Consider the following 13,372-nt stretch of genomic DNA (forward strand, 5'->3'; position numbering starts at 1 on the left):
ACAAGAATATATCAGGTGAGGGTATCTTTGTCTTAATTAAGAAAGTATGGTCTCGTTTTTTCTCTTTGAATTAACAATGAATGGGTCACGAAGTAATTAAGTATTTTTTATTTGTCTTCCATTATGGGAGTTATTCTTATTTTCCATCAATTTGAAGAGAAATTTTATAAAAGGATATATTATTTTTAGATATTAAACGCATAAAAAGAAATAAAATTTATGAAACTGATTGGAGATTTTTACGGAAGTAATAGATTCCATTCCATTCCGTTCCGCTATTTTCGCGACATTGCTTATTGAGTATCAGACATTATCGCCACGTCTTATCTTGTTGAGTGAGAATCGAACCCACAAATATTGAGCCTACAGCCAGACGCTGTACCACTGCATCACGAAGGTCTCCATATTATATATTTTATACGTACTTATCATCTAATTCTTCAAATTCTCCATCACTATTGAGAACCACTATGACCAACGGAGCGTTGTCCGAGACCACAAATAACACCTTTGATTGAAAATACCTTTACGTGTTCCATGACAGTGTCGACTCATTCGCTTGTTTGAGCCACTCTATTCCACTTAAAGCTAGCTAGTTGGATTTATATATCGCTTTAGCATTGTTTCAAATGGTTTTGCCAATTTATGTTGTATAATTAGACGGAAATTGCTCTTTATAATTAAATCAAATTAAATCAGCTTCACGCTATATCCCGCACACAGCAGGGTAGGCAGAGGGAAAACTAGAGGGGGCCCCACTTCTGAGGGTTGATTGGCGGACCCAACTCAACGCCGCTCTTTGTATGGTTTTTTCGTTAGATTCTTTAGTTTACCCTGCTACATGAAAAAAAATCACAGATAATCTAGTGCTAAATTACTCCATTCTCCCCTATAAAAATTATATACAAAATAAACACTTACCTATATATAGGTAAATCGTTCTTGTACCACACAACCAGTAGCAAAGAATCGGGTGGTTGAGGCGAATGCGTGTCACAGGGTAAGGTGGCATCTCCGCCCGACACGGCGGACAGATTGACCGCGTCTAACGACTCCGCCCAAACAGTTTGACCTGGACGTAGACCTGTGAAAGATGGATTAAGTTAGATTCTTAAAATGAGATATTTAATTTATAGTTAAAAAAAGTCAGTTACCAATTTTTCTATATTTTTGTTTCTTTTTGCATTTCTTCTTTTTATTGCATAATCTTACTTAACACTCTCATAGGCACCATTAGGCTATAAATATAAAATTTAAGCAGCTAAGCAATTTGAATTTGAATTTGAATTACTAATATTTATTAAAATACATTTCTTTCATAGGTTTTATATTTCAATGATAAATATAGATAGTAGGTTAATAAAAATGTACTGACATTTCGAAAAAAAGTGACATGTTGACAAATTAATTGGAATCACATTCTGTTGCTGCTTTGAAAAGTAATCCCTTCGTTAAAAATAGGATTTAGTTCAAAAGGAAATTTTTATCGAACTCATGACGTAAGGCTGTTAGAATGAGCTTAAAATATTATACATTTAATTAAGGCTTAGGGGATTTTATAGTAATTTATGTGTAATTACTTATTTAGTTATTATAAACAATAAATTTGTATTAAATATTTTATAAAATATTATTATTTTATATTTAGTAGCATATTATTTTGATATTTGCAGAGAAGGCAAAGTGATATTACACAATGCTTTATATATGAAGACAGCCTATAAAAAAGAAGTACTAAGCGATGATTTTTCTATAACCAATCATATTACAAAATAAATCTACTATAAACATAAATATTTTTTTCTGCAAAATATTAATTTACAATCTATATATATAAAAGGACTTGTCCTCACTGACTAAGACGCACGCACAGCCGTAACTGCTGATGGTAGAAACTTGAAATTTGGACAGATGTTTGCTTTCGTAATCTGGACATCCACTAAGAAGGGATTTTGAAAAATTTAAACCCTAACGGGGTGAAATAGGGGTTGCAAGATTGTATGGAAAAAAAATTAATTATATAAAATATAAAATTTGAAATTTAGATTTTTAAAAGTATTTAATTGAACACGTGTTTCATCGTTTTCTAGAATTCTCCCTCTAAGGGTGCAAATAAGGGGTTGAAAGATTGTATAGATTTTTTTTAAATCGTCACCAATTTTTATAAAATTTGAAGTTCAGACTCTTAAACGTATTTAATTGAAAACATGTTTCATAGTTTTCTAGAATTCACCCCCTAAGGGTGCAAATAAGGGGTTGAAAGTTTGTATAGGTTTGTTTTATATCGTCACCAATTTTTATAAAATTTGAAATTCAGACTCTTAAACGTATATAATTAAACACATGTTTCATGGTTTTCTAGAATTCACCCCCTAAGGGTGCAAATAAGGGATTGAAAGTTTGTATCGGAAAAAAATTAAATCGCCACCGATTTTTATAAAAATTGATATTTAGACTCTTAAAAATATTTAATTGAACATATGTTTCATGGTTTTCTAGAATTCACCCCCTAAGAGTGCAAATAAGGGGTTGAAAGTTTGTATGGAAAAATCTTTAAATCGCCACCGATTTTTATAAAATTTGAAATTTAGATTTTAAAAGTATTTAATTGAACACATGTTAAATCGTTTTCTAGAATTCTCCCCCTAAGGGTGCAAATAAGGGGTTGAAAGTTTGTATAGGTTTTTTTTAAATCGTCACCAATTTTTATAAAATTTGAAATTCAGACTTTTAAACGTATATAATTAAACAAATGTTTCATGGTTCTCTAGAATTCACCCCCTAAGGGTGCAAATAAGGGGTTGAAAGTTTGTATGGAAAAATCTTTAAATCGCCACCGATTTTTATAAAATTTGAAATTTAGACTCTTAAAAATATTTCATTGAACACATGTTTCATGGGTTATTAGAATTCACTCTTAAATACGCAAGCGAAGCTGCGCGCGTCCGCTAGTTAAATATAATTGTTTTACATGATAGTTGTTGGTTCAAAAGAGGAGTGTCTTAATAATCATGCTTCCTACTTCTATTTATATCGAAACTACTACAGTTATTTTATACAGCTTAAAAGTTGATTTGATTGAATGTTCTAATCTCAGGAACTACTGGCTCAATCGGAAAAAATATTGCCCTAGTAGATAGTCGTTAATCCATTTTTCCATATAACCCACTGTACCTGCAGTCAGTTTAACCTCCGGCGATTAGACTATATCATAATATGTCATACATATCTTTTATTTTTATTTTTATTTGTCCGTAGGCGAAGCCGCAGTTAGAAACTACTAATATAAATAGAATACAGTACTTTTGGAGAATAACGACTTGAAATAGCTATACAAGACTCTATACTGTTCGCTTTATAAGATAACAAAAAAATACGTACATTAGTCAACGAGGCTAGCCACAATAAATTGCGAAAGTAAAGACAAGCTGATTATACGTAAGTTTTAGTACTGATCGTAAATTAAACTAAAGTAACGGAGCTTATGCGATTGTAGTAAATTTAACGTCGCCAAGCACGCTTGGTGAAGCAAAGTAAGGTATTACAAACTATAGCTTCTGTTAACCTTATCTGTTTTTTGGAAGGAATTGCTTTTGGTGGGTTACATTTTTTTTTGCCGGTTTAGATTTTTTTAGTAGTTATATATAGAAATATATAGAATGATATATAGAAAATGAGATTAATAAATTATGTTTATTTTTAAAGTGCTGCGTTGAGTACCGCCAATGGAAGTTTCTAGGGAACGGAGTACCTTAACATTAGGTTCCCTCTGCTCATTCTACCATGTGATAAAAAAATATAAATATGTACATGTATACTCTAAACTATTAAACAATAATTTTTTACTCAAATACATTTTTTTCTTTATAACAAACTATTTTATCTATTTTTTTATTTTAATTTCATTTTAAACAAAAATAAAGCATTCATACACCAATACAGTGAAATGATATCATAACACGTAAACCAACAAAATGTAATTAAAACGGGACTATTGGGAAAACTTTCGTTTAATTACGAATACTATAAATAACAACAAAAAGTAGAGCAAAATATACACATATACATATACAAAATTTAAATTAGATTGTCCAAATATATGTAAACATACGTTAGACCATAATTGCAAAAAATATTTATATAGAAGAAATTTTAACAAATAAATATAACATACTTTAATAATTTTGACAATAACGCACTTTTCTATAGAGTGATATACATATCATCATATCAACGCGTATTGCACACACCAATTCGTTCCCTAGCTATTACAACAACACGAACTCACACACAAACAAAAACTCAACTCATCCAAAATTTGTATTTAGAGCGAGCGTGAGCAATAGCAGTTTGAAAAGGATTGGCTGAATTAACATCAGCCGTCATTACCCAGTCCAAGGAACCGGCAGACCGCGTCTCACGAAATCGTTCGCAAAATTTGAAACGTTCGTTTCCACTGAATACCAAGAGCCAAGCGTGATCGTAACAAATGGCCCGATTAAACAACCCAGCACCGACGAAGGAGATGGCGGGCATAACGAGCCAATATATCAAAGGATTTTTCTACTCTGACGAGACTTTGAAGCTATTTTCTGTTTATTAATGAATGTACTGGATGTGAGAAGTGCGAGTTGATATTTTTTGATGAGTTCTGTGTGGTTTTTTTTTAGGATTTGTGATGTTTGGATATTGAATGTATGAGGAATATAATATCCGATAGTACTGACTTGCATATGTATTATGTATATTTGTATAAATATGATTTTGTAATCATTTGAAATTACAATATTCTCAGATTAAGTCTGACATTAAAAAAAACATGAATATAGTTTCGGAATTTCTTTTGTATGATGACCTTTAAAAATTATTTATTAAACGCCAATATAAAAATATGGTTATAATATGTATATGTATTGTGAAGAACAAAACAAATAGTTAAAAGTAAAAAAAAACAACAAGTTCCGGTCGCTTTTATTTACGGTACTCTAAAAATCGTATCATCCAATCCGCTTATAAGCTAAAAACCTTAGCGGAAAACGCCGCTGTTAATTCGAGCGTAGTATTTTTGTCAGTGACATCCAATCATTTTATTGGCACATCAGATGACCCCGAGGTCAGTTGTGATGCAGGGGAACAGGCGTGCGACTGTTAACGCGGTGGGTTGCGGGTTCGATTCACACTCTAGAAAAAACAATATTCCATTTATTTCCTCGCTCTGGTAACCATGCAAAATGAGTTCTGCCATCCAACACCTAATACCTTTAGAATTCGGCGGAAAGTTAGAAATAGAATTATCTTGATAAAAACGGAGTGTTTTAACACTTCCCCGTTCCCTCTACCTTCTCTGGCAGGATACAGAGATAAAAAGTAAAAAAAAGAAACACACATTATAAATAAGATCTCCGGTCCCACGACTAATGATAATATCAATTTAATACCATAATAGTTTATATAAAATTGTGTATATATAAAAAAAAAGATTACAATAATAATAATAACTTTATTTCAAATCCTTCCAAAACATATAACCAAGAACTAAATTCCGGGCGTTAGTGTTGCGAAGAAGTTTTACGAGCGTGCATTGAAAACAACTGTTCCCCTCCCTACGTGACGAGCGATGAATAGATACTATTGTTTTAAGATGGCGATAGATGGCCGTTTTGAACCTAGCTAGTGATTTATAGTTTATATAAATTGAAATTGAAATGAAAATCGGTTTTAAATTACTTTGTTTGTTTTAAATTTATACTTTTATGGGAGCGGACGTCGTTGTGGCAAATTTGTGAAATTTTAAACTTAATATGCTAGGCATGGCAGGCAGAGGGAACCTTGTAATCTAGTGTTTAAATACTTCGTTTCCATTAAGACACTTCTGTTTCCCATTTTCCCTTGAATTCTGGTGGCAATGCATGTGAATGCGTGTTACCAGGTCGCCCTGGTACTTGTAGTTCCTGAGATTATAGCGCGTAACCAAATAAATCCTTCAGCTAGTATTAAGATAGAAGTATAGATATATTTCTTAATAGCAAGGCGTAATTCGAGATTATGTGGAATTAGACCAGAAAAACGTCTTAATTTTATGATTCTACTAGCGACCCCCTTGCGGCTTCGCCCGCTTTTACTACTGGATTATTCATATAATGTATGTTTGCAAAGCACTTAATATAATGTAAAAATTAATTAAACTCTAATGCAACCCGCATTTTCGTAGTTTCAATAAGGATTTTCCAATTGTTTTACACAGCAAGGATTTTTTAGTAGGTACCGTAATTTTAAATCTGTGCTACTAATCTTTTCAAGTACTTATTGAAATATATTTGAATGACTATTTTTAGATAGTTAAATGACATCCAATACGTGCAAACGCATCTAAATCTTCGTTGCTATAAAGGCAGGCGGGTTTTCTTTTTTCGAGCTTGTGGTTAATGCTGAAGAGGGTATTCTGTCCCCGATGAAAAGCAAGCACTACGTGGCTGCCTGTGACGAAAATTAAATAGAATGCATCGGCCGGGAATTGAACCCGGGCTGCCCGCGTGGCAGGCGAGCATTCTACCACTGAACCACCGATGCGTGTAAGGCAGGCGGGCGCGGCGGACTCGCTTGTATAAGCATAACGTCGCGAGGCGCGTTTTGCAGCAAGGATTTTTTGATATTGTAACAACTTCTAAAGTACTTATTAAAATGAAAAACAGAAAAGACAGTTTTGATCTACATTAAATGGCCAACGTAACTAATATACTTATTTATATGCTGAGAGTAAGGGATAAGTGAAACTTGACTCGATACAGTTGATGTGTGAACGGCGTAATGTGTCAATAATTAAATGCGTTTTTCTCTAAAACAAGTTTTATCTTCGTTTAACGTAGAAATTTAATAAAGTATTTTAAAGGATAAGGATTAATACCATTATGGAAAAATATCCCTCACAATAAAAAATATATTGAAATTACTATTTTTAGACAGAAATATGATCACTACACGTTATCCTTAAAAGATAAAAATATGCTCTCGCGGACTTTTTTGTAGATCTTATTAAGAGGAACAATACTCCAGTACATTTTTTTCATGTAGTATTTACCATTAAAGCAGCGCATGCGCCAAAGTGTCTAAGCGGGTAGGACTTTATACACATTTATCGTATTTATGTTAATTTACATAAGAATCTACAAATAATAAACTATATATAAACCTTCCCTGAGAAATACTCGACCTAATGGTGAAAACCGCATCCAAATCCGTTGGGTGGTTTAGAAGAAGAAGAGTTAGAAAGTTCAGACAGACACAAAAAGCGACTTTGTTTTATAAGATATAGGATAGGATATAAACAGACAAAAAAATTAAACCGATTTTAGTTCAAATGCTCAATTTCTCTCAAGCTATACTTCTTCATCCTATCTTACGACAGCGACACTTTATAAATTGACATTCTGAAAGTACTCTCGGAAAGAACTTTAATTGAATAAGAATATTTTAAACGTTTAGTTTTTCTGCTAATATATTGTATTTAAGCTTCGATAATTTAGAATAGTTTTATCGTATAGCTATCTTTGAAAATGTTACTATAGCTAAATTTATAGATGCTATTTTTTACACATTAATGCCGTACTTTCCTTCGACACCACAGCTAAAAAAATTAAAATATAAAAAAAATCCTCGAGTGGGGATCGCACCCACCAACCAACCAGTGGTCCTGTCAGTCACACATTTGTACCCCAGCGCCACGATTAGCCTTTATATTAAATAGCATATATATATTTTTTTATTACAAAAAAAACAGTTCTAAAAACCAAACCTAGCACTATTCCCCCAATCCCAGAACAAAAGCAGAGCCAACATAACTCACTCTTATAAAGTGCGATATCGTCCTGAGATCGTGTTTTTCCTTCCCCCCACATACGTGACGGGAGCCCAAAGAAAATTTGCGAGGAGCACGTAACGCCTGAATTGTTCGCTATCGATGACATAAGGGTATTTGAAATGGCTTTATTGCGTGAGTGACGCGTTTGACATTTTCCTATGACATTGATATTTTCTTGTTGAGCAAAATGACGTGGTTTTTCATATGTTTGAGTATTATGTTAATTTTGATTTTTAAGGATGATATTGGTGAAGTTTGTATTATGAAACTCAACACCATGATATATTTTTTTAATAGAGAAAGGGAAGATAGAAAGAAGAGAGGGAAATAAAAATGATGTATTGCTTCGAGTGGGGACTTGAACTCACAACCATCCCGTTTACAGTCGAAATTTGTACTGCGCCACGAAAGGTTGTGGGTAAAAGCAATTATATTGTAATCATGTAAATTTTTTTATATTATTTTTTTTTCCTGGTGCATTGAGTGTTGAGCGACGGAACCCCTCGCTTTGCCTCGACAACGAAGAAATAAAAATATTAATCATACAATATTTCAATTTCTCTAGTGGAAATTGAACCGACAACATGTCCCGCTTACATACATACATAAGCTTGTATCCCAGCGTCATAACCGGTCAGTAATCTTACATATTTTTTTTTAAGAAAATGTATACATTCGTTTAGAAGTTGTGATTTATCATTGTGCTTTTTCTGCCTACCTCGCATAAGATTTAAGTTACATAAATAAAACACAAAATATATAAAAGTATTTCGTATAATGTTTTGAACGTGAATATCAAACAAAATATTCTATTTGCATTTTCTATTTTTGTTATAAAAATTGTAAAATACAAATAGGCAGAAAATAATTGCAATGAAACGTACAATTGAATAAAACAATAGCATGTTATTGAATTGTGTGATGCTTAAATTTTGATATGCTGATGCTGGAGTATTTTTAAAAATACATATAAAATACTAATACTAATATACTAATACTAATACTAATACTAAACTAATAATATAATAAAGCGGAAGAGTTTATTTGTTTGTTTGTTTGTTTGTTTGTTTGAACGCTAAGATCTCTGGATCTACTGGATCGATTTACTTTGTTTTTGTTTTGTATAAAAACTGCATTCTTCAGAATTGCTATAGGCTATATAATATTACATTACACATATATACTAATCAATTAAAATACTTTCTAATTTGACATGCAATTTATTCTGCCAAGTTAATAACAACCGTCGTCGCTACGCGACCGCCTTTGTTACCGCGTCATTTTGATATTCATCCTTATGAAAATAAATATAATAATTACTTTTAGCATTTCATCTAAATTGAAATTATATTTCTATAGAAATTATATTCTTATATTTCAAGCAGGCGTAGCCGCGTCCGGGTCCGCTAGTATAAAATATACGTCATAGTGTAAAGTCGTATAAATTAATAAAAAAACTGGCCAATCACAAGTCGGACTCGCGCACGATGAGTTCCGTACCATTATTTTATAAAACGGCCAAACAATCACGTTCGTTATATGAAAGCCAAAAAAAGATACTGAGAGAATATGTATGAAGACACGGACAGGCGCATATGAAGATATTGATGACAGGAGAAGAGACGAAAGAGGTATGCAGAGACTGTAGCGTTTAACTCTCCCTAATCTGTCACTACCCAGCTAAGGATAAAGCCTGATGCTAAAAAAATGGACAATTCTACAGAAACCCCCAGAGATTTTCACAAAGCTTCTGTATATGATTTGTAACATTCTGAGCGAGAAACCTTTAAAAAAATAACTCTTAACTTATAAGTAATATCTATTTGCAGTAACAAGGATTTTTATTAGTAAACCTTAATCTTGATATCTTCTTATTTTCCAGGATTATATTATTCCGTGTGACCTTTATGGCTAGACCAAAATTACTAAGCTTAGGAAACAGGCGTATCTTAAGTCAGATTAGGGTTCTAAATCTGCCTGACGGTTGGACACTGCTAAGTCTAAGATGAAACGAGTTATCAATAATTAATGGAGGTAATGGCGTAACCAGGTATCATCAGGTAAGAAAAAGGAATAATTTACGAATATTTATGTGTTTCTTACTTCTCCACAAAGTATTCACTTAAATGAGTTTGTTGGTTTAAAGTATATATTGTATAAATAATAGGCTTATTTTAATTCAATCTTAAATATCTATGTATTTTAGGTTTAATTAGCTGCAAATGGTATCTGCTGTTTCTGATTTTACTATATGTAGCTTTCATTTTAAATATTTTAGTATGTCTTTTCCTATCAAACATAACACTTACGTCATTAAAATCATGAGATTAAAAGTGTAGCAAATTTAAAATAATGTTTTTTTTACTTCTCGCTGTATATTGTCTATACATTATGTATTGAGTGACGGTCGGCAGTTTCGCGCTTTGCCTCATCAGACCATCATCATCAGAGTTGATGTGACATTAAACTGTCTACTGGTAAACATATTTAGATTGTGCTCATTACATTCATCTTATTTATATTTATGTGTTCTTTCATTGAAAAACACGTATTTTTAGTTTCTTAAACTATTAATTAAGTAATACTTTAGATAAAATAAATAATTCCAGAATATGAAACAAAAGAATAAGAAAGTAATATTTTACATTTAATCTTTATAGAATTTCATTTCTTTAGATCTTGATGAGTTTTACATCAACTATGATAGTTTTAATATCTTCCCAGATTTTCTGAAGACAATGAAAAGCAAATGAAAGGAACCGAAGTTTAATCTCATAGTGCAAATATAAAACCAAATTATTTTCTTACTTTTATTAATTTTTATTTATTGGCTTAGAACGAAGAGAGAACGTTGGAAGTCATCAATTATATGTCCTCCAATTTTCTTCTAGTGGAGCTTAACATTGCATTATGATCCCAAAGATATAAAGAAAAGCTTTATATTGTGAATATAGCGATTTTGAAACCTAAATATAAAACAAATATCTTTTTAATTCATTAAATAATAATTAAATTTAAATAATTTTAATTCTGGAGGTGCGTGTTGATTGAAGGAACTCAAAGCCGCGCTTCTGCCTCGACACCAGAATGACGAAATTAAAATATTACATATTTCATTTCCTCCAGTGGGAATCGAACCTGTTGCCAACTACTTAATATATAAAATATATTATATAATAACAACTTTTAGTTAATATTGAATTATACAGTAGTCAGACACTGAATGAACCTTACGCTCTCGTCCCAGGTAAAAGGCAATGTTTAACGTACGGTCAAGCACATACGAATAAAGCGTATTTATTTTAGCCATTTTAGTACTTATTTTGTTATACTTTAAGTCCGTTTTAGCTCAAACACATCTCCCATATTACCTTTAGTGGTTTTCTTTATGGCCCTTCGCTTAGTTCTATAAACGGGCAGTATAAAAAATAAGCATCCATTCTCATAGCGGCCTGCGGCTTCGTGTATAGCTTAAATTAAAATTAAATTTTCAACGACATTACTAAATAAAAATTTTATATATATAACGCAGTTAACTTTTAATTACAATTAAGTTTAATTTACATTATAATGTTTTATGTTTAATTAGGTTTAATGTATGGTTCAAGTTAATAATGCAAATTATAATGACTTTTTAAATTAATTGTGTATTTGTAAGTAGGTAATAGCAAAATTAAAATTAAACGATAATGATTCCTTACTTCAGTGTAACGCGGTCAATGTATAGTGAGGATGTATCTAGCGGCAATCGATGGTTTGAATACTATTCGAGTTAATGTTAAAATAAAAAAATATATATTTAAAAGTCTGTTATTTTTTTTTTCTTTTTTCTTTGATAATCAATTGGTTGAATATGGAGAGATGTGTTAGCTACTTCTACAAAACAAACAAACAGAGAGTACTTGAATTTAAAACATACGCTAAGAATACATATTTATATAAGCTTTAATAAATTTTAAACATCTAATCTAAAATACATTTTAAACCAAGATGGTTGCGAACTGCTGCAAGAACATGAATTTTCAGTACAGTACGTACACAATATTTCAGTTTATCTTTCTCTTATGAAAACTGATTAAAGCTGTTTAAGTTTATCTTTTATTAATTAATTTATGATTTATATTATGTAAAATACTGGCATACCAACCTGTTTTAACTTTTTAATTCTGGTATGTTTTACTAAACTGTGTTCGCTTGCGGTATTTGTAGCTATAGGTTTAATTTATAATCGTAGAAATGCAACGTTTTTCTTTTTATTCACGTTTTTTATTTTATAGTGCTAAATTTTATTGAGTGACGGAACTCAACGCTGCGCTTTGTCTTGGTCCTAAAGGCAAGGTTATATCAAATCCTTTATCTAAATACTTCTAATAAGTACAGTTAAAGAGCAAATTTTCAATGTGACCTCTTCCACAATATGAATCAAGTTAACGCGTTCCAAAGATTATAACACAAAATATATCAACAGTACAAAATAATATATCTGAAAATGCACACTTTTTCTCTACATTCATTAATCTTATCATCCACTTTCATAATACAAAGATATACGCTTTTTGTTTCGCATAATACAAACATAAAAGGTTTTAACAATATGAATAAAAATAAGCGGCTTACTCATGTCGCGTCGCATACGGCTACGTAAAAAAGGTGTACGCCACCGAAATCCCTGGCTAGGAATTGTCACTTTTTATCTTGGCAGAGTTGCAATCATTTGGTTCAGTGAACGGGTTAATTAATGAAATCTATTAACTCCATTCTCTTTTGGGAGTGGATTGTAACTTTTTCCTCTGTCATCTATTCGAGCGTTTTCTAACTACGGGTAGTCGAGGCTGTTTCATTGTGATTTCTCGATCTCTGTCGAGGAAACGTCTATTGAGTGACAGTTTTCTGTTTGAAAAATGGGATGGGATGGGTTCTCTATGAACAAGAATAAAACTGTATTCATATAATTTAGTTCTAGTGCAGTGGACAGTGCCTGGATGTATTCGTGACGGTTGCGGGTTGGATTCCAACTCGGGAGATTGATCATATTTATTTTATTTCATTTCTCCGTTCTGGCAGACGAAACGTTACGTTGAGTTCTGCAACTCCATATGAAATGTCTCAGAATTGGGTATCTTAACACATGACTGTAAAGTCGACCTAATAAAACGTTAAATAGCAATATATTTTTAAAAAATCATTATTGCTACGAAGTAATTGATATAAATAATATCTGCTTTTTGCGCCTTAATCTGTATTCTTATATTAAGTTGTGGAGTTTTAATGGTTGCTTGTAAAATATCATTTGTATTGTATGTGGAATATGTTAATCTACGTACCAAAGTATTTCTTTTCTTAATTAAAATTTCACACTATTTTATATGCAATAAAGAATAATAATTATTAAAAAAAGCTTTCAGTTCAGGAACAAAGAAAAATAATTTCATATACCATTTTCATACAAACGAGGTATTACATAAACCTCATAATCTAGTTACACAGTGTTATCTACATAGATCTAGCGTGACA

The 13,372-nt window shown here is 31.7% G+C and overlaps 1 protein-coding gene across 2 annotated transcripts in view; it reads right to left on the reverse strand.

Moving 5' to 3' along the window:
* Positions 1–13,372, reverse strand: part of LOC146529808 (B-cell receptor CD22-like) — a 158,997-nt gene that overhangs the window by 67,591 nt on the left and 78,034 nt on the right. For both annotated transcript variants that reach the window (XM_085200449.1, XM_085200448.1), the window contains exon 3: positions 922–1,084. In XM_085200449.1, coding sequence (XP_085056575.1) covers positions 922–1,084 — 163 coding nt within the window. The remainder of the gene's footprint in view (positions 1–921; positions 1,085–13,372) is intronic.

This window comes from Heliconius melpomene, chromosome 17 (genome assembly GCF_056956725.1).
Source record: "Heliconius melpomene rosina isolate 202511_hmr_F chromosome 17, ASM5695672v1, whole genome shotgun sequence".
Classification (NCBI taxonomy): Eukaryota; Metazoa; Arthropoda; class Insecta; order Lepidoptera; family Nymphalidae; genus Heliconius; species Heliconius melpomene.